Source organism: Myotis daubentonii, chromosome 3, assembly GCF_963259705.1.
Source record: "Myotis daubentonii chromosome 3, mMyoDau2.1, whole genome shotgun sequence".
Classification (NCBI taxonomy): domain Eukaryota; kingdom Metazoa; phylum Chordata; class Mammalia; order Chiroptera; family Vespertilionidae; genus Myotis; species Myotis daubentonii.
The window spans coordinates 188,225,640-188,246,432 of NC_081842.1; the positions used below are offsets into that span (position 1 = coordinate 188,225,640).

The following is a 20,793-nucleotide window of genomic DNA, read 5'->3' on the forward strand; positions in this document are numbered from 1 at the left end:
GTGAGTGTGTGTGTGAATTTACCCACAGATAGAGGAACGTCATATGTGGGCGTTGGTCAAATGAAACTTTTAAAAAATCTTTATTGCTGAAAGTATTACATATGTCCCCTTTTTTCTCCCATTGACCCCTTATAGCCCGCCCCCACCCCCCACCCCAGGACTCCACATCGGATTGTCTGTGTCCATGGGTTATGCATATATGCGTGCAAGTTCTTTGGTTCATCTCTTCCCACCCACCCACCGTAGTATAGTGTTTATCACGTTCGCCTAACTAGTAAAACTCTTATGAGGCCTGACTGGTCACAGGCTAAATTCCCAGCATCAGGACAAGATGCGTCTCCCCATCGAAATGGAATCTATCACACTGGGATTTCAACAAGTTTGCCATATGGACTGCAACCTGCAAACCGTCAGACCAGCCGCAACCTCCATCACCACATCAGTCCCAATCCAAACCAAGGTCAGGAGAATGTGCCTACTCCAACATCATTCATTCATTCATTCATTCATTCAACAAATACTTCTTGAGGGCTCAGGACATGGCAGATACTGTCTTTGATGAACAGGAAAAACATGGTTCCTGACTTCATGGAAGGCACATCCATCAGAGAAGACAGACACTAAACAAGTAAACAGGTAATAAACCAATATTGACAGAGTGTAAAAAGTGCCACAAAAGAAATATTCAGAAGGCCATGATAGAGATAATGGGGTGGTCAGGGTTGGCTCCTCCATATAGGTCACATTTGAGCCAGCCCCGTGGGAAGAGGAGAACAGTGAGTCCAAAGGCCCTGGGCATATTGGAGGCCATGTCAGGAGAGAGAAGTCAGGGAAGAAGCAGGAGAGAGGGTGGGGCCAGAACAGCTGGCCTTCTAATCCAGGGTGAAGAGTTCAGGTTTCCTTTCAGTGGGGTGAGGAGCCATTGGGATATTGAACCGAGAGAGTGATATGATCATATCTATGTTTTGAAAGGAAATTGGGAGGACAGCAGGAAATCTTTCAGAGGTTCTGGTACTAGTCCCAGGCCCAGGGTGCACCACTAGCAGTTCCCACACACCCCATCATTAGCAGCAGCAGCAGCACAGCTGGTGCTTTATTGAGTCCCTCCTGGCAGCATCTTGGGGGCCTTTGGGTCCCTGGCCACACTGTCCCCAGTCCTGCCACACTACCCCCACCTGGCTCCTCCCTCTGCCTCACTCTCCAACCATGGGGTCTCCTAAAACTGCTCTCTCTCCCAGACCACCTGAGTCTTCCCAGGGCCCTGCTGTCATCTGATGAACCAGTGCTGAGAAAGCTCAGCGCTTCCATGAAGACAGGAGTGGAGGCCCTGGCCAGTGTGGCTAATCCTGTGCACCAAAATGTTGCCAGTTCGATTCCTGGTCAGAGTACATGCCCGTGTTATGGGGCTCGATCCCTGGTAGGGGGCATGCAGTAGGCAGGAGGCAGCAGGCAGCTGATGTCTCACTCTCACATCTATGTTTCTCTTTCTTTCCCTCTCCCTTCCTCTCTCTAAAAATCAATAAAAAAATACTTTTTTTTAAAAAATATAGGAGCGGAGGAGAGAGCCTCACACTGGTGGTAAGAAGAGCTCTGTGCAGGAGCCAGAGGCACAGCTCGAGGGCAGCCCACTTTCAATCGTGGGACCTTTGAAACCACTCCCCCACCCCACCCCATCCCAGAAGTGTCCCCAGAGGGTCCTAGCACATTGTAGGCAGGGGTTCACCTCCCTGTCTGTCTGCCTCCTATGTTTAGCTGATGGAGTGAGGGATACCAGGTGTCTGGTTCGCCCCTAGCACCGCACTGGCACATGGAGAGGCCTTCAGGAAACATGATAGGGCGGTGGGGGCGGAAGGACTTGCAGCAAGTCCCACAGGGAAGTGGGTACTGAGTGACCTGATTCCACCCCCAGACTCAGCACCACCCCTTCGGCCCTGGTGCAGGCAGGCTCCCTAGTGGCTGTGACTTTTGTCTGTGGAGGAGGCAGGAAGAGAGGACTGAGGCCTCTCTGGGGCTGCTTCTCTCCCCCTTTCTGCTTCAGTCTCTTGTCTTCTGCTGGCTGGCTTTTTCTCTCAGTCTCTTTCTGCTCCTTTCTCTCCCTCCTTCCCTGCCTCTCTCTCCCTGAGTCATTTGCAAAGCGGAGATGGCCTAGCCCATCTGGGAGCGAGAGCAGGGCTGGTGACGGAGGCGCAGGTAATAGCCGAGTAGAGGAGAGAGACGTGGAAATTTATGACATTGAAAATGACTAAGAGAGAGAGAGTGTGTGTGAGTGTGGGAGAAGGAGAGCAGGAGGGGCAGCAAGGGAGGGGGCGGGAGCTCTTGCGCACTCTCTCATACACACGCTTCCTGCTTTACCCCTCCTTCCAACCTTGCAGAGAGGAGAGGGCATGGGGGAGGGGGGGCGGGGTGCTGCCAGCACAGAGAGAGAAAGACAGACAGACACTTGGTAGGACAGAGAGGTCAAAAGGAAGGAGAAGAGCAGGTGAGACCAGGAGAGAGAGCAAGGCTGTGAGCCACCGTGGGAGAGATGACCAGTGTCTGGCTGTGGCACCTGCTTGTCTCTACCCTGGTCTCCACTTCAGCAGCTCTGGCCTGAGGTTAGGGGTGTCCCCATGGCATGTGGTAGCATGGAGTCTGGAATCTAAGCTGGAGTTTTCTAAGGGATGAGGCTCAGAAGGGGCCAGAACATGCTCCAGGCTGCACAGCAGGTCTCCGTCCTCCCGGCATGGCTATTTCCCCACAGATGCTGTGGTGTGGAGAGCCAGGGCATAGATGGACTAGACCTTGTAACCAACAGCAATTCCCTCTGGACCATGGGAGTCAGGGGAATGGCCAGAATGATCTTCTTGAAGTCAGAGGAGAATCTGTTTCCATGATGTGTTGGCCCGTAATCCCCTCTGCTCTAGTCACCCCTAGACCACCCAGGATGGCATGGCATTGTTGGACACAGAAGAAATTAAGCATCCATCAGAGAGCTGTGTGTGCCACCCCTGACCTGGGGCCAACCCAGACCCAGTGGACTGCCCTCCGCTCCCCTCCATCTGCTACCTTTTGGCTGGAATGCAGCTGAATTCCCTCCCGGGCACTGTCCCTTAACCCAGGGTTCAGGTCTTTGCTCAGAATCCTTCCTTCTCTGGGCCTAAGTTTCCTCATCTTTGAAATGAGGATAGTAACACTCACCTGTGCCCATCCGCCTTGGGCCAGAGAAGCCATGGGGCCCAGGGGGAACTCTGATCTGCCTACATCTGGAAATGGTCCTCTGTTAGAGATGTGAGTCATCTCTACTCCAGAGGAGCTCTGGGCATTCCTGCTGATGTGTGGGTGAAGGGAGAGAAATAAGACTCCCAGGCATCCCACAGACACGCAGCCATCTCCCAAGGAAGCTGATATGTCAGGTACTCAAAGGGCAGAACACATGCCCAGGTCCAGGCAGAGGCTGAGGCCTAGAGAAAGAGGGCCTCCCAGTCACACAGATGGCAAGATCTGAGTCAGGCCCTGCTAATCCAGACCATATACCAGGCCCCTTGTCCTGCCAGATGTGGGCAGAACAGGTGCCTTGGGGCTCTAAGAGGCCTTACCTCCAACCCCCAGTAGTTTGGAGCCTGACTCTGAACAGGTGTCCAAGTTTTTCCAACTGTGGAGGGCACTCCCCAGCCCTGCCCCATCTTCTTGGCAGCCTTCCACAGAGGACCCATCCCCTCCCTCCTCTTCTCCCTCCTCCCCTGCTCTGTAGCCCTCTGCTGGAAAACTTTCTTGGATTAACCCCTTCTAGCCCAGGGCATCTGAAGAGGTGGTAGAGGACATCGGTTGGAAGTATAAGCGTTAGGCCCAGAAAAACCCCAAATCACAGCTCTGCCCCTTGGCTGGGTGATGGGCTCTTCATTTAGTGTCTCTGAACCTTATCTCCTCATCTGGCCAATGGCTCCAGGATTTGGGGATGATCACATGAAATCATGGATGTAAAGTGACTGGCACGGAGGAGGTGCTTGGCAAATGCCAGCTGGCATCCAGCTGCTGGTACCGCATCTCACTGTGTCCTCGCTTTCTGCTGCACTGAGGGGGCTGAGGCTGAGCCCTGAGGGTGGGTAGAGGTAGAAGGACAGTGACAGAAGCTTCTGGAGGCTCCTGCTCACTTAGAAGAGATGAAGCCAGCCAGAGCTACAGCGGGAGAGACTCAGGTTAGCTCTATGAGGGACTTGCTCTTTGTGAGACCCAGGAGGAAGACGCATTTCACAGGGCCCACCTGGTCCAGTCTGTTCTGAGGCCTCATTCTAGAGGCAGCTCCAAGGCAGCCGTGGCTGCTCTGTCTGGGGAGCAGTGGGGGAGGTGAAGAGTTCACTGGGCCCAGGGCTTCGGGCAGTGGGCCTCCCACCCAGCCCCAGTGCCCTGGCCCGGCCCATCATGGCCGCATAAAAGGTGACGGATGGTTAATGGGGGAGATAACAGGATTCATAAGGGAAATTTATCGGTCGCTCTGGTGGTATAAATATGTTTATAGCGGACCAAGGGGAAATGAAGAAGCCCCAATAAATCACGACGAAGCCACCAGCCACTAATAGGCAAGCAGCCGCGGGAACCCCAGCATTGGCGCTTGCAGACACCCCCTCTGGCTGCCCGCTAATGGCATGGCAGGATTGCAGACTTGTCAGGCAGGCCGCCCAGCCCACGCCATGGTGGGAACAGGACCCCGGGGGCCACTTCCACTGGACCTGAGCTGACCTGCCTGGTCCAGCCTCTCCTTCGGCAGATCTGGGCTCAGTCAGACTGGAGGGCTGAGGGAACGGCAGGGGTAGGGGGGTGGGCATGTCTGATGTCTGGGAGGCGCATGGTGCAGGGCTCTGGGTCAGACATGGCTTCAAAACTGGACGCTGCTACCTCCCAATCCCTGGCCCTCTTTGGGTTTCCTTGTCCACCAAGTGACTTTACAACCTCTGAAGGCTGTGAGGAGGGAGAGAGATAATCCACTAATCACAGTACTTAGCACCTGGTAAGCCTCCATAAATAGTAGCCACTCTTCTTACTTTACCCATGTTTTTCCCTCTTGGGGAAAGTGCTATGCAGAGCGAGAACACTCATATAGAAGTGGATAGCACTGTCCTCATTGTGTCAAGAAGGAACCTGAGGCTCAGAAGTGAAGAAAGAGGTTTGCTTGAGGTCTCACAGCTAGAAGAGAAAGGCTCTATTTGATCCCCAAGCCCATGCTCTTCCATCTGCCCCAACTTAGACCCACTCCTTCCTCAGAGTTTCTGGGTTCCCTGTCGGCACCCCCTCCAGAAGAGGCTAGGACTCCAGGGGCCCTGAAGTCCTAAGGGCAAAGCCCTGGGGATCTGGCAGCAACTTGCTGATGCTAGTGAGCAAGGCCTCCAGGCCTCGGCTCCCTGCCCACCCCTACGCTCCTGCTCCTTGCCCGGCTCTTCCCTCCACTCACACCCCTCCCTCTGCAAAGGCAGGCCTGACTCAGTTACGGAACCGCCCCCAGAACTCAAGGTGCCCCCTTCCCACGGGGCCTGCCTCAGCCTTGGTCGCACACCTGGCCCTGTGACGCTCCCTGTTCCTGAGCTGAAGTCCGCCTCCCTCATGACTTGAAGCTGCCACATGGTCCGCACAGAGCGCTTTACACTCCCTTTCCCTCCAGACTCGGCACCTGGGTCACAGCCTCAGTCCAGCAAAGGGCTCCTCCGGCCCGGCTCAGTCCTCCCTCCACACATTCAGCAAATATTTATGCGGCTGCCAGGGCCTGCCCGTGAGGTACGCACTGTCTGGCGGAGGAGTCAGGCCCGGACCATGGGAAATAATGGGGTGTGTAGCTGAGGCCAAGGCAGGCACTGCAGCTGGGGAGGCCCGAGTCAGAGAAGGAGCAGGAGGAGGCAGGAAAGGCATTTCCAGAGGAGGAACCCGCTTGGGTGAGAGCCTGGGGGGCAGACGGGACGGAGCCCACGGGGTTGGTGTCACACACAGACGCTCCTAGCCCCACCCCCCCCCACCCCCACACACACACTTCAGGCTCTATCCTCCCTTGGTTCCTCACTCCCTCGTTCCTCCTTTCGCGGCCACGCTGTTCAGCTCACCTCCTCCCCCCCCCCCCCCCAACCCCTCAGCCTGCTCCCAGTTTCCTGCTAGGACAGGCCTCTCTGAAAACTATGCTCCCCACCTTTTCACTTCCTGAGCCCCAGGTCTGTCCCCCAACTCCGCTGCCCGAGACAGCAGAGCAGCTCCCTCGGCCCTGGAGGTGAGGGTCCTCACACCAACACTGGGGGGAAGAAGGGGGGGCACAGGGCTCCCTCTCTGCCGCTCTGGAAGAGACACCCAAGCTGCCTGTGCCTCGTCTGGTGCGCTTGGCTCTCATCGCGGTCTCGCTGTCCCTCCCGGTCCCTCTCCCTGACTCCCTGACTCCCTGGGTCTCTGGCTCTTTGCCACAGTCCCCCTCTCTCGCCCTTCCCTCCCCGTCTCGGGCTCCCTCTCCCCCGTCTCTCTCCCTTGCGAGGCCGGGCGGGGGAAATCGCTCCGTCAATAGGCGGATGGCCCGGGGCGCTCCCGGCGCAGACACTCGTTTTTAGAGCCGGTAATTGACTCCTTTCAGTTGATAATTCATGGCTTGCATATGCGCTTTAATGCGGGCGCCCGGGGAGCGCGGCGGGCGGGGCCCCGGTCTTTGCGCGCAGCCAGCGGCCGGGCGGCTGGAAAGGGAGCCGGACTCGGGGCGGGTTTCTGCCGCGGCCGTCTGTCCGTCCATGCGCGGGAGAGTAGGGGGCGCCCCCGCTAGGGTCGGTCTGTCGGGGGTCCTCGTGGGCCTGGCTACGTGACGAGATGGGAGTGCGGTGGGTGGGGTGGAGAAGCCGGTAAGTCCCAGCGCCAGCGAGGGGTGCGGGGTCAGGGGGCGACGATAGGCCGACTGGCAGAGCCTTCGAAATGAAGGGGGGTGGGGTGGGGAGCAAGACATGCTGACAGTCCTTCCCCCTGCAGCCAACGGGAAACTGGGCCTAGAAAGGGGAAAGGCCTTACCCATATGCCACAGCGCAGAAAGGAGACTAGAACCCAAGGTGCCCCCTTCCCACGGGGCCTCGCCTCAGCCTTGGTAGGACCACCTGGCCCTGAGGATCTTCCTGTTCCTGAGCTGAAGACCTCTGTTGCCCTCAGGCAGGCTTTCCCAGGAGGACCTGGCTCTTCCAGTGAATGCTGGACAGACACCAGGACCATGCCCGCTTCTCACTCCACAGCAACTCCCAGGTCATCTTCCGCTTGGCCTGCACCTTCTGTGGATCTGTCTCATCCCGAGGCTGTGACAGATGCCATCATTATTTCCATTTTACAGAAGAAACTGAGGCTTAGAGAAGCTGGGAGATTTGCCTAGGGCCGCAGAGAAGGCCGAGCCTGGGTATAGGAGCACCCAGACCAAGCCCTCCCAGGTGGAAGTACTAGAGGGAGAAGGGGGGTCGCAGGGGATATCATGTCCCTGGAGGCCCCATGTGCACCCACACAAGGGCCTCAGAGAGGCCCCTACGCAAGAGACTTAGAGGATACCAATGCCCTGCCTACAGTCACACAGACCAGGTAGAGATGATGATGCTGGGAGGTAGTAAGAGGTTAGAGGTCAGTGTGGAAGCTGGAGTTGGGGAGGAAGGCAGATGTGGACCCCAAATGTCAGCTCAAGAGAAAACAGACAAATCCCAACCTGGAGAGAATTCTGTCCCCACGATGGGGCTTACTCAGTCCCTTAGCCTGGTATCTGGTATTTTCTCCAGGCTAATTTCAGCCAAAAATAGAATTCCACTCCCTATCTCCTAAAATACGCAAATATTTTACTAAGTCAAAGGACCTGGCTTATTTCTGTGTCCCCCTATGTTTATTTTTTCACCCTCTAGTGTCCCCATCTTCACAATGGAGTTTGGACAAGGATCTGACTGAAAAAGTCCTGGGTAACAGTGGATCTGATTAAAAGGCTACAGTGCAGTAATGTCTGGGCTGTATGAAGCTCAATGCTGCCCCCTGGTGCCCAGACTGTTAGAGCCAGTAAGCCACAGGGAAAGGAGGCAGGAGGCACTTGAGTTAAAAAAATAAATAAAACCTCTCTGCCCAGCTCCCCGCTACCCCACCATCTCTGAACCTTTTAGACCTCCTTCTAAAGGGGAGGAAGAACAGAGCAGGAGCCCTGCTCACTGAGTGAGGGTAAGCCCCGAGGCTCCTCCAGCAGAGGTCTCAGACTCTGTGGTAAAGCCTGGAGAGGGATGGAGGCCATGGTGACAGCAGCAGTAGCTCAGTCCACCCTGCACCTGGACACCCCAGATGGTTTCTTCTATTTTAAGTGGAGTCAGGGCTGCCCTTCTAGTGTGACTCCTGGGGTCTTCAACTCAGTTCATTAAACTCGGGCCTTTTTCTGCCTGAAATTCCACCATTTGTGTTCAGAGGAGGTCTTCAACAAATGTACGATGGATGGATGGATGGATGGATGGATGGATGGATGGATGGATGGACTGAGATATTCCCCTTTGCACTGAGATATTATCTCCAGAAGGTTTATGCTGTTAAGCACAAGGGGCGATGAGTTCACTGGTTTTCCTAGTTGACTGGAAGTGGGACTACTAAGAGGAATGGGATAGGGGAAGGGGAAGTTGTGTATGTGTGTGTGTTTTCGTTTTGTCCATATATACTGAGTGGCCAGATTATTATGACCACCTGATGTTTGTAGGCAAATTAGCTATAATTTCGTGCTGAAGTTGCTAGAGGGACAGACCATTATAAACATCTGAATAGCACAACATACCTAAGTATCATTGCTGATCAAGTTCATCCTATCATGTTGATGGCGTACACCAATGGAGATGGCTTCTTCCAACAAGACAATGCGCCATGCCACGGTGCTCATATTGTGCAGGAGTGCTTTCAAGAACATGAGGGAGACTTTACCTTGCTTAGGTGGCCCCCACAATCACCAGATCTCAATCCAATTGAGCATTTGTGGGACAAAGTTAAAAGAGCCATCAGGCAGCTGGTTCCACAACCATCAAATCTCACAGAACTGGACAGTGCTATTCATTAGGCATGGTGTCAGATTCCTCGCATCACCTTTCAACATCTTGTGGAGTCAATGCCAAGAAGAATCGCCTCAGTATTGAAGGCAAAAGGCCCACTGAAATACAGATGGGGTGGTCATAATAATCTGGCCAGTCATAATAATCTGGCCAGTCATAATAATCTGGCCACTCAGTATATATCTTGACTACTTACAAGAACCTTTCATATATGTTTTAATTTATTGGGGTGACATTGGTTAATAAAATCATATAGGTTTTAGGTATATGGTTTCTATAATATACTAGAGGCACGAAGAGATTCATGCAATAGGCCTTCCTTCCCCCGGCTGCTGGCACCAGTTTTTCTCTGGCACCCGGGACCCAGGCCTTCGCTCCAGCCGCAGCAGAGAAGCCAAGCCTCTTCAGTCTTCAGTCTTCAATCCTCACTTGGGCTGGAGCCTTCAGTCTTCGCCTTGTGCCTGTATATGCAAATTAACGCACCATCTTTGTTGGCTTAATTTGCATACTCATCCTGATGGGCTGGTGGGCATAGTGGAGTGGTGACCAATTTGCATGTTTCTCTTTTATTAGTGTAGATTTTCCGTACTTTCATATATTTTTTATTCGCAGATCCACCCTGTGAGGTAGGCAGGTTTCAGTTATTCATTCTAATGAGGTCTTTTCTCCATAAATACTGAAGAATGCTTTTGGATGCTAGTTTTCATGTACTTAGAGAATAAATAAAAGTTTTCTAAAATCTGTTTTTCTGACTAACTTTCATTTCAGAAATTCCATTAAACACTTCTTACACTGAGTAGCCAGATTATTATGACTGGCCAGATTATAATGACCACCCCATCAGTACAATGAAGTGAATTAGTTATGCAAATAATAATAATAATAAAACCTTGAGAGTATTTGCTTAGGAAGTTTTCAATAATCAGTATTTTTGAAAGTGTCAATGAAGTACTGATGGGGTGGTCATAATAATCTGGCCACTCAGTGCATTTTCATAGTCCGTCTGGAACAAGCAACTCGAAATAGAATGGGCATGTTTCTTCAAAAGTGATTTTTGCATTGTGTGACAAATTATGGGCCCAACGGCGGTAACAGGCCTGGTCCAGGCAGCTATCTTGCAGTTTCCACGCTGCAGACACAAGGTAGTGCTTCTGCCTCATTGCCGCCACTGTCCCCACACTGATAAGACCCAGTGATGAAAGGAGTGGGAAGGGTAGGTTTCGATGTGTTGGGACAATGCTCTAATCAACTGATCTACCTTCCAGGAGGAAGGGTAAGTTTTGATTCAGGAGGATCTCAAGAGATCAGATGAAGGGAAGGTCATGAGGGAGTTGGCAGGATCAAAGAAGGCTTCCTGGAGGAATTGGCATTTGACAAAGGACAAATGCCAATTCCTCCAGGACAGAAAGGATGGTGATGATGTTCAGGTTAAAAGGAAAGTCTGAACAGAGGCAGAAGCGCATCGTGCTGCCAAGAGGGCTCCCATTTGCGGAAATGAGGGAGGCTGTGCTCCAGCAGCGCCAAGGCAGAGGACATGGAGGACCTCGGGAGGTGCTGTGTGTCACACCAAGAAATGAGCACTTTGTGGGCAAAGCACCAGACTGTGAGCTGAGGCCTGGGTCCCAACCCAGGGTGTGCTCTGACTAGGCTTCCCTTCCTTGGTCTTGCTCTCTGAAACTTTCTCTAGACCCCAGTGGGGGCCATGGCAAGTGCTTGTCAGGGAAATACCTAGGAATCACAGCTCACAGAATAATTAAGTGATCAAATCTACCTCCCTCAATTTGTAGGTGAGAAAACAGACCCAGAGAGGGGAAGGAATTTGCCCAGCACTGCATAGCAAGCCAGTGGCAGAGCCAAGACTTGAACCCACGCCTGCAGCCTCTCAGTTTGGGGCTCGTTCCCCTCTGCTGCAATCTGGGATAGCATTGGGGGACTGAGCTGGAGGAGGACAACTGGAGGCAGGAGGCCGTCAGGAGGCTATAGTCCGCCTAGATCAGAAATCACAAGGCTGGCCAGGAAGGAATGTTTATTGAGCCCTTCACCCTGATCCCCATCGTGAGTGGCTTAGAGTCCACCGATGAAGCACCTACAAGGACAGAAAAAACTGCAAAGAAAAGGAATATGGTGGGCTTTCCGGAGGAGATAGGAGGTGGATATGGTACTCATGAGAAGGAAGCAGCATTGGGAACAGACTTGGATAAGGATGTAGGAAGATCTCCAAAAGAAATGGCTTGTCATCTGGGTTCTCTCTGGTTCTTGGTCAAGGTTTCCACCTCCTTCATGAACCGAAGACAGAGTTCCTCTTCCCATGGCAAAGCGATGCACTGCACAGCCACTGGGAGCCCCACGGATCCTTCCACCGCCTGCTCAGGGAGAGTGTCTGTAAATCAGAGCCTGCTTCCTGCCCACAAGCCCCTTGCCCACCCCTCCTCGCCTCCCGTAGGTATGCATTAATCCAAATATCTCATCTCCAGTCCACATTAAGATAGAGATTTCCTGGATCTCAGAGTTCCAGGCTTCCTTGGCTCTCAGTAAAACCTGGAAAAATTGTTCTGACTTTGTCTACCGTTCTCCAGGGTAAAACTTGTTCCTTGTGCAAAGAGCTGACTATAACAATGAAATATAAAACCAAGTATCCAGCCAATGTTCTTCGCACAGGAAAGAAGAATGTGCAAGTCCCTGATCCAGAACCTAGTTACGCTTCTGCAGGGAAAGAGGTGCCTTGGCTCCAAACACAAGCCCGGGAACATGGGGGCTGGGCCTGAGCGCCTGCCATGAAATCCAAACATAATTGTAGGAATTCAAACATGTTTCCACTGCTTTATGACAGCAATTTCCCATCACACTAGTGTGCAGCAAGAATTTTTAAAGCGTGTAATACCTGATTATTGAGTCAGGGGCACTGACCTCTTATCTCTTACTTAGATTGTCAAATAGGAAAATAACAAGAGCCAACACAACAATAGCCATCTGTTGTGAATGCCTGTCTTTGTTTTTTAATCTTCACCTGAGGATATATTATTGATTTTAGAGAGAAAGAGAGAGGGGGGCAGGGAGGAGGAAGAGGGAGAAACATCCATGTAAGAGAGAAACATCAATCGGTTGCCTCACTTGCCTCCTGTACTGCAACCCAGGTATGTGCCCTGACCAGGAATCAAACTGGCCACCTTTTGGTGCACAGGACGATGCTCAATCAACTGAGCCACTATGGCTGCACTCTATATATCACTTTTAAACAGCTCCTGGAACAGAGGAAGAGCTCAAGACACACTAGATAGTGTCATTATTATTATTTTCTCAGCAGTTCCACTGGGTAATTCTACCACTAAAATCAATTTCCAGCCCTGGCCAGGTAGGTCAGTTGATTAGTGTCATCCCAATATACCAAGGTTGCGAGTTCAATCCTGGGTCAGGGCACACTCAGGATCAACCAATGAATGCATGAATGGAACGGCATATCAATGTTTCTTTCTCCCCTTCCTCTCTCTTTCTAAAATCAGTAAGTAAAAAATAAAATAAAATAATTTCCAGAAAAATGTTACTTAATGTCTTACTCAGACACGTGCATACTTTTCAAAGTCAGTCTCTCTCTCTCTCTCTCTCTCTCTCTCTCTCTCTCTCTCTCTCCCTCCCTCTCTCTCTCTCTCTTTCTCTCTTTCACCCAAGTCAGGGTTGTTATTTTAGACCCTGCATTGAATAGGCCCATAGAAACATTTCCTTTGGGTAAGTCACCTCTGAATTAATAATAGTAGCATTTATTGAACACTTCCTACATATAAGACCCTATGCCAATTGCTTCAGTCTTTTTTGATTTGACCTTCAACATAATTCTGCAAAGTAGACTTTTTTATTCCTGTTTTTTTCTGACAAAGAAACCGAGGCCCAGAGAAGGGCGGTAGCCAGTTGTTTCACAGTAAGCTCTTACCCCGGGGCCTTTGCCCTGATCCACCCTTCCTGCCTCTGGATTGGACTTTCCTTACAGAGGTGTCGAGCAGACCACTGTTTTTGTAAAATATTCTCCCCTGACAAGGACAGAGGATGACCTGGACATTAAATGGTGTGTCCTCGGGGATGGGGTGACACGTTATCACTTTAGCAGAAGTGATAAAGGCTAAACCCTGGGAATGCCCAGACCCATCCCACCCTGCCCTCACCCATCCACAGGGATGGAGGCAAGACTCAGTACTGGTCTGTGCTCCTGGGGGAGAGGTAAGGAGAAGGGCACTGACCTCCTTGAAGTTTCTGTCATTACTATCTCCGTAGTATCCCTTGTAGAAGGCCAGTTCCTCCTCGTCCTGTAGTGTCACAGTGGTGACGGGCACCACGCCAGCAGGGAAGTCCAACATATTGTACAGGCTGTGGTAAGAACTGCTGGCTGTAGGAAGACCCAGGTTAGCCCAGCAAATCACCAACTCCCAAAGACTCAGGTGGGGAAGAATGTGACTTGAGTAAGCACTCCCCCTCCGGTCCTTCTGGGAACTGCATCCCTGTGGGCTTGAAACCGCCCCAGGAATCACCTGACAAACACGCCCTGCTCTTCCCACAGGGCGTGGGGGAGGAGAATGGCATTGTCCAAGCCTGACTCAGTGCCGGGCACCTCTGCATTGCTGCTTCTCTGAATCCTCTCCACCCCTGAGGAATGGGGATTACTATTCCCTGAGTGCAAATGAAGAAACCCAGGCGCCAGATGGGTGAGATGGCTTTTCACAGGCTGCACAGCTGGTGAGTGGCAGAGATTCCGCCCATGCCCTCCAATACACTAGGCTTCAAGATGGCTGGCGCGTGCAGTGCAAACCTGAGTTGAAAAGACTTCTCTATGGCCACAGCCACTTGTGTGCAGGGACGGAGCCTCACAGAAGTGGTCATGATGCCTACAGAGGACAGCAGAGAGCAGAGCACGGTGTGGGCGTGCCTTTGGGCAGCCACTGTGGGGGACCCAGGGGAGAGGACTCCAGGCTTGAGGTGGGTTTTCATTCTGTATTGACATCACCTCTGACACTGCACCTGTTCTGGGCACGAGACCCAGTGATGCCTCAGACACTGCCCTATGCTGAGGCCTGCATTTCAGGTGGGTTGGGCTACAGACACCTCTAGAAATGGGGCAGCACAAAGCATGCTAAGAGTGAATGCACATGCTCAGTGAAAGAAGCCAGACACAAAAGCCTCATATTTTATGATTCTGTTTATATGAAATCCTAGAAAAGGCACATCTATAGTGAGAGAAAGCAGATTAAGTGGTTGGGGGGCGGGGGGTAAGGTTAGGGAAAAATTGCAAAGGGACATGAGAGAAATTTGATCAGTGATGGAACTATTCTATATTTTTATTATGGTGGTGGTGATACCACTATATACCTTTGTCAAAATTCATTAAATTGCACTCTGTGAATTTTATTGCATATAGGTTATACAGATGGTCCCCAAGTTATCATGGTTTGATTACTTTTTTTTTTTTTACTTTATTTATACATATTCAGTAGAAACCAGCTAAATTAAGCTGATGTTCACCAGGTTAAATGTATTTTCGACTTAGATATTTTCAACTTACAATAGATTTATTGATACATAACCCCATCTTAAGTTGAGGAGCATCTGTGCTTTTTTCATTTTTAAAGCGAATGGAAATTCACTTTTAAAAGTTCATTTTTAAAGCAAATGGAAATTGAGAGTGTCTGCTAACAGGTACGATATTTTTTTTTAAGGTGATGGAAATGTTCTGGAATAAGATAGTGGTGGTGGTTGCATAATATTCTGATTATAGAAAAACCATTAAATCACACACTTTAAAATGGTGAATTTATGCTACCTGAATTTTATCTCAATTTAAGAGGAAAAAGGTTTTTAGGTGAATGAAAACAAAGGTCAAGGTCACATGGCTGTGGCAGGACTCAGAAGTCCTGGACTCCCTGTCTAACCCCACCAGGACCCAGTGTCCTCTCACCTGCTGCTTTGGCAGGATAGCCTATATAGAAGGCAGGGCCCAGAGCTGGTGACAGCAGCACATCCAGGTCCAAGGACCTCCACTTGGCTATGAACTCTTGCTGATATTCCTGCAGCAACAACAGGGGTAGGAGGGATAAGATCAGCAGAGGTCACTGTTTGCAGGACAAGGTCAGGTGCTGCCAGGCTGAGTTGGCTTAAGCACCAGGAAGAATACCAAAGCTATGAGATGAAGACCGAGATATCTGGGAATGGTCAGGGTCTTACCAGGGACTAAGGTAAACGGATGGGAAGAGGAGTCTCAGACTACAGTGATTTGCAGACAACATATCATTCAGGCCCCAGAGAGATGGACTAGATTAACCTCATAGGTCACTAAGCCTTCCCATCCAGGTCCAGCCAGGCCTCCCCTGCAGGCCAGGACAGAGCTCTGCCCCCTGTCTGGCCACTCGTGTCACCACCAGGCTTCTGCTGCCCCTGATCCAGCAGTCCCTTGCGGTCTTGCCAGGCACACATCACCTCCACTGCTGTGTGCTGCTCCCACAGTTTCTTGGGTGTCCTGGAGGAATGAGGAAGACACTGGGAAGTCCAAAGGGCAGATTGGGAGGATCTTCTCTTATACAAATGGGGCATGATGCCCAAGAGCAGGGCCTGGCCTCAGTGCAGGCTGCACATCAGCTGATGGGCTGGGAATAACCCTGTGTCTCTTCCCCTCGCCAAGACACCTTGCCTGTCCAATGTTCCCAAGAGGACACATCCACTGGTCAATACCCCACTACCACCACCAGCCACAAGGACTCACAAATGCCCCCCAAAACTATAGTTCCTTTCTTCACCTGGAGGCTCTAGGTCAGCCCTCAGGTTACTCCACCCCAATTCCAACCAGAAACTCAACTCCAAGCCCCACCAGGCCAAGACCAACAGCAAACCCAAGCCCAAATCAAAATTCTCTTCAACCCACATCCCCACCCCAGTTACAACCTTAACCCCAATTCCAACTCAAACCAACTTCAACCCCGCCCAAATCTAACCTCAATTCAGACCCAACCTTGACCACAACCTAACCCAATTCTAGCCTAAACTCAGAGCTTACCTCCAAATCAAACCCCAATCCCAAACCCACTCAAAGGTCTAAATTTAACCCAGTGTCAGGCATGACTCTAAAACCCTAATTAGATCCCAAAGTCTAAATTGCCTTTGTCCCCAGTGAACACCAACTCTAACCACATGCCCCTCACTCACTTATCACCACCCCATGCAAAACCCTGGTGATCTGAACCTGAAGAGACTCAACTACTCACTTCACTCCACGAATCATTTCCAAATCCTGGGCAGTTCGGGGCTCCTAGAGGTAAGGAGAGAGGGGGCCACCAACTTTAGAAACCACAGGCCAGTGCCAACCTGCCCTGGGTGGGGGTCCAGGAAGAGCAACTCTGCTTGGTACACTGACATGGAGCCCTCAATCCTTCATAAGCCACTACCACCTCACACAGCCCTGAGCCCCCTTCAGGCCCTCGCCCCTCTCTAAATCCCTTTCCCTTTCTGTGAAACCCCTTCCTCTCTCTAAGATGCCCTTCCCCTATCAGAGCCTCTCTGAGCTTCCTCCCCGCCCTGAGAACACTCCTCTGTTCTGGCCTCTATTCCCCTCTTTTAGCTCCTCTTGCTCTTGAATCCAGCTCTGAGCCACCAACATTCTCTGGATCTCAGGCTCCTCTCTGACTCTACCCCACTCCTTGAGTGAACCTTCCCCCCTTCTGAGCTTCTTCCTCTCTGGGCCTCAGCCCCTCAGAATCCCGCCCCATCCTAGCCCACACTCACTATGTACTTCAGGATCCTGGCCAAGATGCACTTCAGCAGGTCTGGCAGGCGGAGCTGCGTGACTAATGCCTTCATGGAGGGGTCCACAATGTCTCCCTCACTGAGGAACCACAGGCACATGGCTGCTCAGTTACAGCTTTTCAGTCATGGACCGACTCCCACACCCACCCAACTCCCCCTCCATAGATAAGCCACAGAGGGACGTCAGACCCAAAGAAACACTTCTGTTTCCACCACCACCAACCTGGAACATGTACATTCTGAAAACGAGGCCTGAATAGATGACTTAAGGTCACACAATTAGCCATTGGCATGCCACCAATCCAGACCCACAGGTCCCCTCTCCCACCCCATTTCCACCATGTTCCATGTCTGAGTCCCAGCAAACATACAGCTTCTCGAGAAGGGTGGCCCCTCCATCGGCAAACACACCCCTTCTGTAGAGCTCTTGTATGGCGTACTCTATCCGGGGGATGGAGAAGGGAATGACCTGTGGAGACAGAGGCTGAGTCAGGGCCTGGAGCTTTTCCCACCCAGTTCTGTTTTCTCTCCGCATCCCTCAGGATCTAAGGAGAGAAAATCACGTCACTCCTCATCTCCTTCTACCTCAGCTCCTCAGCAGGGTAGGGGAGGCCTGTGGGTGGGTGCCATGCCCACTCCCTCATAGGGATGTGATGGGAATTCCACCAGGCCCTATTTCCTGCATGCTCCACTGTGGTCCAGCCTCAGACCAAATGCTTTACACATGTGACCTCACTGACCAGTAATCTGCACAGCTGCCCCATGTGCTAGAAAACTGAGGCTCGGGTGTTCAGAGAGTGGTCCCAGATCACATAGTACGTGTGTGGCCAAGCAGCTCTCAAAGGGGAGGCAGGGCCAGGACAAGCCGCTGAGGCATGAGAGGCAAGGGGGGAGGGGGAGGGGGATTTGAAGACAGGAAGGTCTTTATGGCCATTTTAGGCTGAAGGAATTTTAAGAGTGAATCCTGAGTCCCCACCACTAAAGGGAGAAGCCACAGAATCATGATGCCTTTCTCACAAGGTGAGCTCCCCCTCCCCGCTTCCATATATTTTCTCAGTCCATCTTCTCCATGGAATTTAGGGAAAACACAATGATCTCAGCAGCCCAATCTTAGATATAATTTCCTTTCTTATTTTTTTTAAATTTTATTTTATTGTTTAAAGTATTACAGATAGTAGCACATATGTCTCCTTTATTTTTCCTCCCTATTGACCTTCCCCGGCCTCCCCTACACCCCAGCACATGCTGGATATAATTTCCTTTCTCTCCAAGAATGGTCCAGTCCAGCATCCTCACCAGTCCAGCCTTCTCCCCAAACTTCACCCCCCTTCCCCAGGGCTAAGGAAGCCTACCTCATGTCCTGCATCCTGGAGCAGTCTGCAGGTGAGCCTCACAGCCCTGGCCATGCTAGGAGATGGTTGAGAGAAGCCATCTGATTCATAGTAGCCAATTCGAAGGGGCCGGGTGTTGGAGTATATCTGGGGGCAAAAGGAGAAGAGTAGGGCTCTGATGGTTGATTGGGCTGGGGACAAGGTGATCTCACTCTCTCTAGGAGCCAGACTTATAGACTGGGGCCTTGGGCCACAGCTGGCCTTACCCACATATAGGCTTTCCTATATACTTTTCAGGCTTTAGCTCCTCTGGAGACTCCCCTGGAATAACAAAAACTGGATGGGGCCCTAGCCAGTTTGGCTCAATGGCTGGAGCGTTGGCCTGCATACCAAAGGGTCCCAGGTTCAATTCCAGTCAAGGGCATATACCTCAGTTGCAGGCTCCTCCTAGGTCCAGGCCCTGGCCTGGGCGCATGCAGGAGGCAACCAATTAATGTGTTTCTCTCACATCAATATTTCTCTCTGTCTTTCCCTCTCTCTTCCGCTCTCTCCAAAAATCAATGGAAAATTATCCACCGGTGAGGATTAAAAAAAAAAAGGAGGAAATGGATGGGGACCAGAGTGACTGGGTGGATGAAACAGATAGGTAGATCAATTGATGAATGAATGAGTGGGTGGATGTATGAGAAGGTAAATGGGTGGGTAGGCAGAGATTTGAATGGATAGAGGAGTAGGTGGACAAATGAATAGCTGGAGTTGAATGGGTGGGCAAATAAGTACTAGTAGATGAATAGACATGAGCATTTTTAAGCTAAAGAAGTGCCAGAACAGGATAAGGATGGAGAGATCAACAGAGGCAAAGAATGGATGACAGAAACGATCATAGGCTGATCATACCAGGATGTGTGTAGGGAGTTAAGCTTGTGGGCATCTTTCTTGCTGCACCCTGGGCTAGAAAATGAGATCTTCAGAGGGGTTGGCAGACAGGTCAATGAGGAATGAGGGGAGGGGAGAGGAAGGAGCCCTCCAGGTCTGTTCCCCAACCCGGCTTACCTCCTCCCTGAAGGGCATGAAAGGCACAGTGGGGTCCAGCTGGTGCATGTCTTCACTCAGCAGGGCTCGCAGGCACAACACCAGGCTGTCCACATCCCGGGCCAGGGGGCCAGCCACGGTGGCCACTGCACAGCAGAGGGGAAGGAGGCATCCTTTCTGCTCTGGGGACCCCCCACTCCTTGGCCTCAGACGGTGGGGCCCAGGGCCATGATCAGGGCTAAAGAAATAGTTCATGGGGGCCATTTTGGGTCAGGGATCGAGGACAGGTGCAGTTGATAAACCTGCCAAAGCAGCTCTGGTGCCTGGAGGGAGAATCTCATCTGGGACAGAACATCAAGAAACCAACAGGAAAGATTAAAGCAAGATAACAGAAAGCACTTCTCAGTGGGGCAAGAATCACTGGGCTAGGGGAGGCCAGGCAGAAGCCATGAAGTCCCTTCTCCCAGATGCGTTTATCACCAGTGGGGCTGATAGGTCTGAGATCGAGGCTGAATGAATTGTCCTTTGGAGAAAGGCTGGCCGGTTTGTTTTTGAATAGGCACAGACAGGAGCTTACCTGATTTCTTGCCCTTCACAGCAGAGGCAATTCCTGTGTAACTGCAAATCCCCACCCACCAAGAGCCCAGCTCAGCACCTGAAGGGAAGGGCCTGGGTGTCAAGGAGTCTTGAGCACCCAGCCAATGCACTCCCCCAGGGCTCAGCACACAGGTATGAGAGCTGCTTCAACCCTCTCATAACTCACTATTTCCCTTAACATAAAGTCTGATCTCTTTGACTGCCCTTCAAGGCTCTAAGGTATCAACTTCCATAGCTTCCTCTTCTAGCGCTTCCATGAACGCATATTGCTCCAGGCAGTTAATTGCTTACAGGACAGCCTTCTGGACTCCATACCGTCTCTGCACATCCAGCCTTCAAAACCAAACTCAAATGCTGCCTCCTGCAGGAAGCCTTCCCTTTCCTTGCCCTGCCTCTGAAAGTTCAAAGTGCAGGTAAATGGATAAATGTAAGAGGATTCGATGAATGAACTAATGAGTTAATGAATGAGTGGAAGGTCTATTCCACTGCCACCTGTAACAAACATGCTGTGGCTGAGGCAGGAGTTATTTGAAGCCCTCCTACCTTCACCACTTTACCCTAGTACTAAGCTGAGTGAATGAGAGTTAATGTGTGGATCAGGCCGCTCTGTTCCCCAGACCCCTAATTCCTCTAGGCTGGGCTAAGCCTGCTCTTCCCACCCCACCCCAGCACAACCACTGAGTACCTGAGGCGGCTTCTTGAGGTCCGGAGGCCATAGACACCACAAAAGCTGGATGGCACGCGGATGCTGCCCCCTGTGTCGGTGCCCATGCCCAGGATGGAACCCCCTTTACTCAGCAGAGCTCCTTCACCCCCCGAAGACCCTCCAGGGGTCTTCCTTAAGTTCAAAGGATTCCGGGTCTGTCCATAGATGGGGTTGCTGCAGTCATAGCTGGGGGATGCAGAAGAAAAGGAGTTGGGAGGTGAAGGTTTAACTGGGGAATGTTGCCCCTTCCCCACATAGAGGCTGACCACCGGCTGCTTCAACTCAGGAGCTCCTCCCAGGGCTGAGGTGAGACGCCGCTGCTGCA

General features: G+C 51.6%; 1 protein-coding gene and 1 long non-coding RNA gene across 2 annotated transcripts in view; one reads left to right on the forward strand and one right to left on the reverse strand.

Annotated features, from left to right (window-relative positions):
• The first annotated feature begins 251 nt into the window (after nucleotides 1–251).
• LOC132229505 (uncharacterized) lies at nucleotides 252–9,408 on the forward strand. The gene is made up of 3 exons (XR_009451697.1): nucleotides 252–460; nucleotides 567–636; nucleotides 9,369–9,408. It is a non-coding gene; the product is annotated as an uncharacterized LOC132229505 (long non-coding RNA).
• A 1,700-nt stretch (nucleotides 9,409–11,108) lies between these two features.
• The window catches only part of LOC132231129 (vitamin D3 hydroxylase-associated protein-like), a 31,468-nt gene continuing 21,783 nt past the window's right edge, over nucleotides 11,109–20,793 (reverse strand). Inside the window, exons 5-15 of the mRNA XM_059689699.1 lie at nucleotides 20,448–20,654; nucleotides 19,743–19,783; nucleotides 19,187–19,311; nucleotides 18,155–18,280; nucleotides 17,174–17,271; nucleotides 16,782–16,881; nucleotides 16,265–16,308; nucleotides 15,483–15,522; nucleotides 14,965–15,073; nucleotides 13,256–13,401; nucleotides 11,109–11,389 (exon numbers count right to left, since the gene is read on the reverse strand). Coding sequence (XP_059545682.1) covers nucleotides 11,261–11,389; nucleotides 13,256–13,401; nucleotides 14,965–15,073; nucleotides 15,483–15,522; nucleotides 16,265–16,308; nucleotides 16,782–16,881; nucleotides 17,174–17,271; nucleotides 18,155–18,280; nucleotides 19,187–19,311; nucleotides 19,743–19,783; nucleotides 20,448–20,654 — 1,165 coding nt within the window. The 3' untranslated portion in view covers nucleotides 11,109–11,260. The remainder of the gene's footprint in view (nucleotides 11,390–13,255; nucleotides 13,402–14,964; nucleotides 15,074–15,482; nucleotides 15,523–16,264; nucleotides 16,309–16,781; nucleotides 16,882–17,173; nucleotides 17,272–18,154; nucleotides 18,281–19,186; nucleotides 19,312–19,742; nucleotides 19,784–20,447; nucleotides 20,655–20,793) is intronic.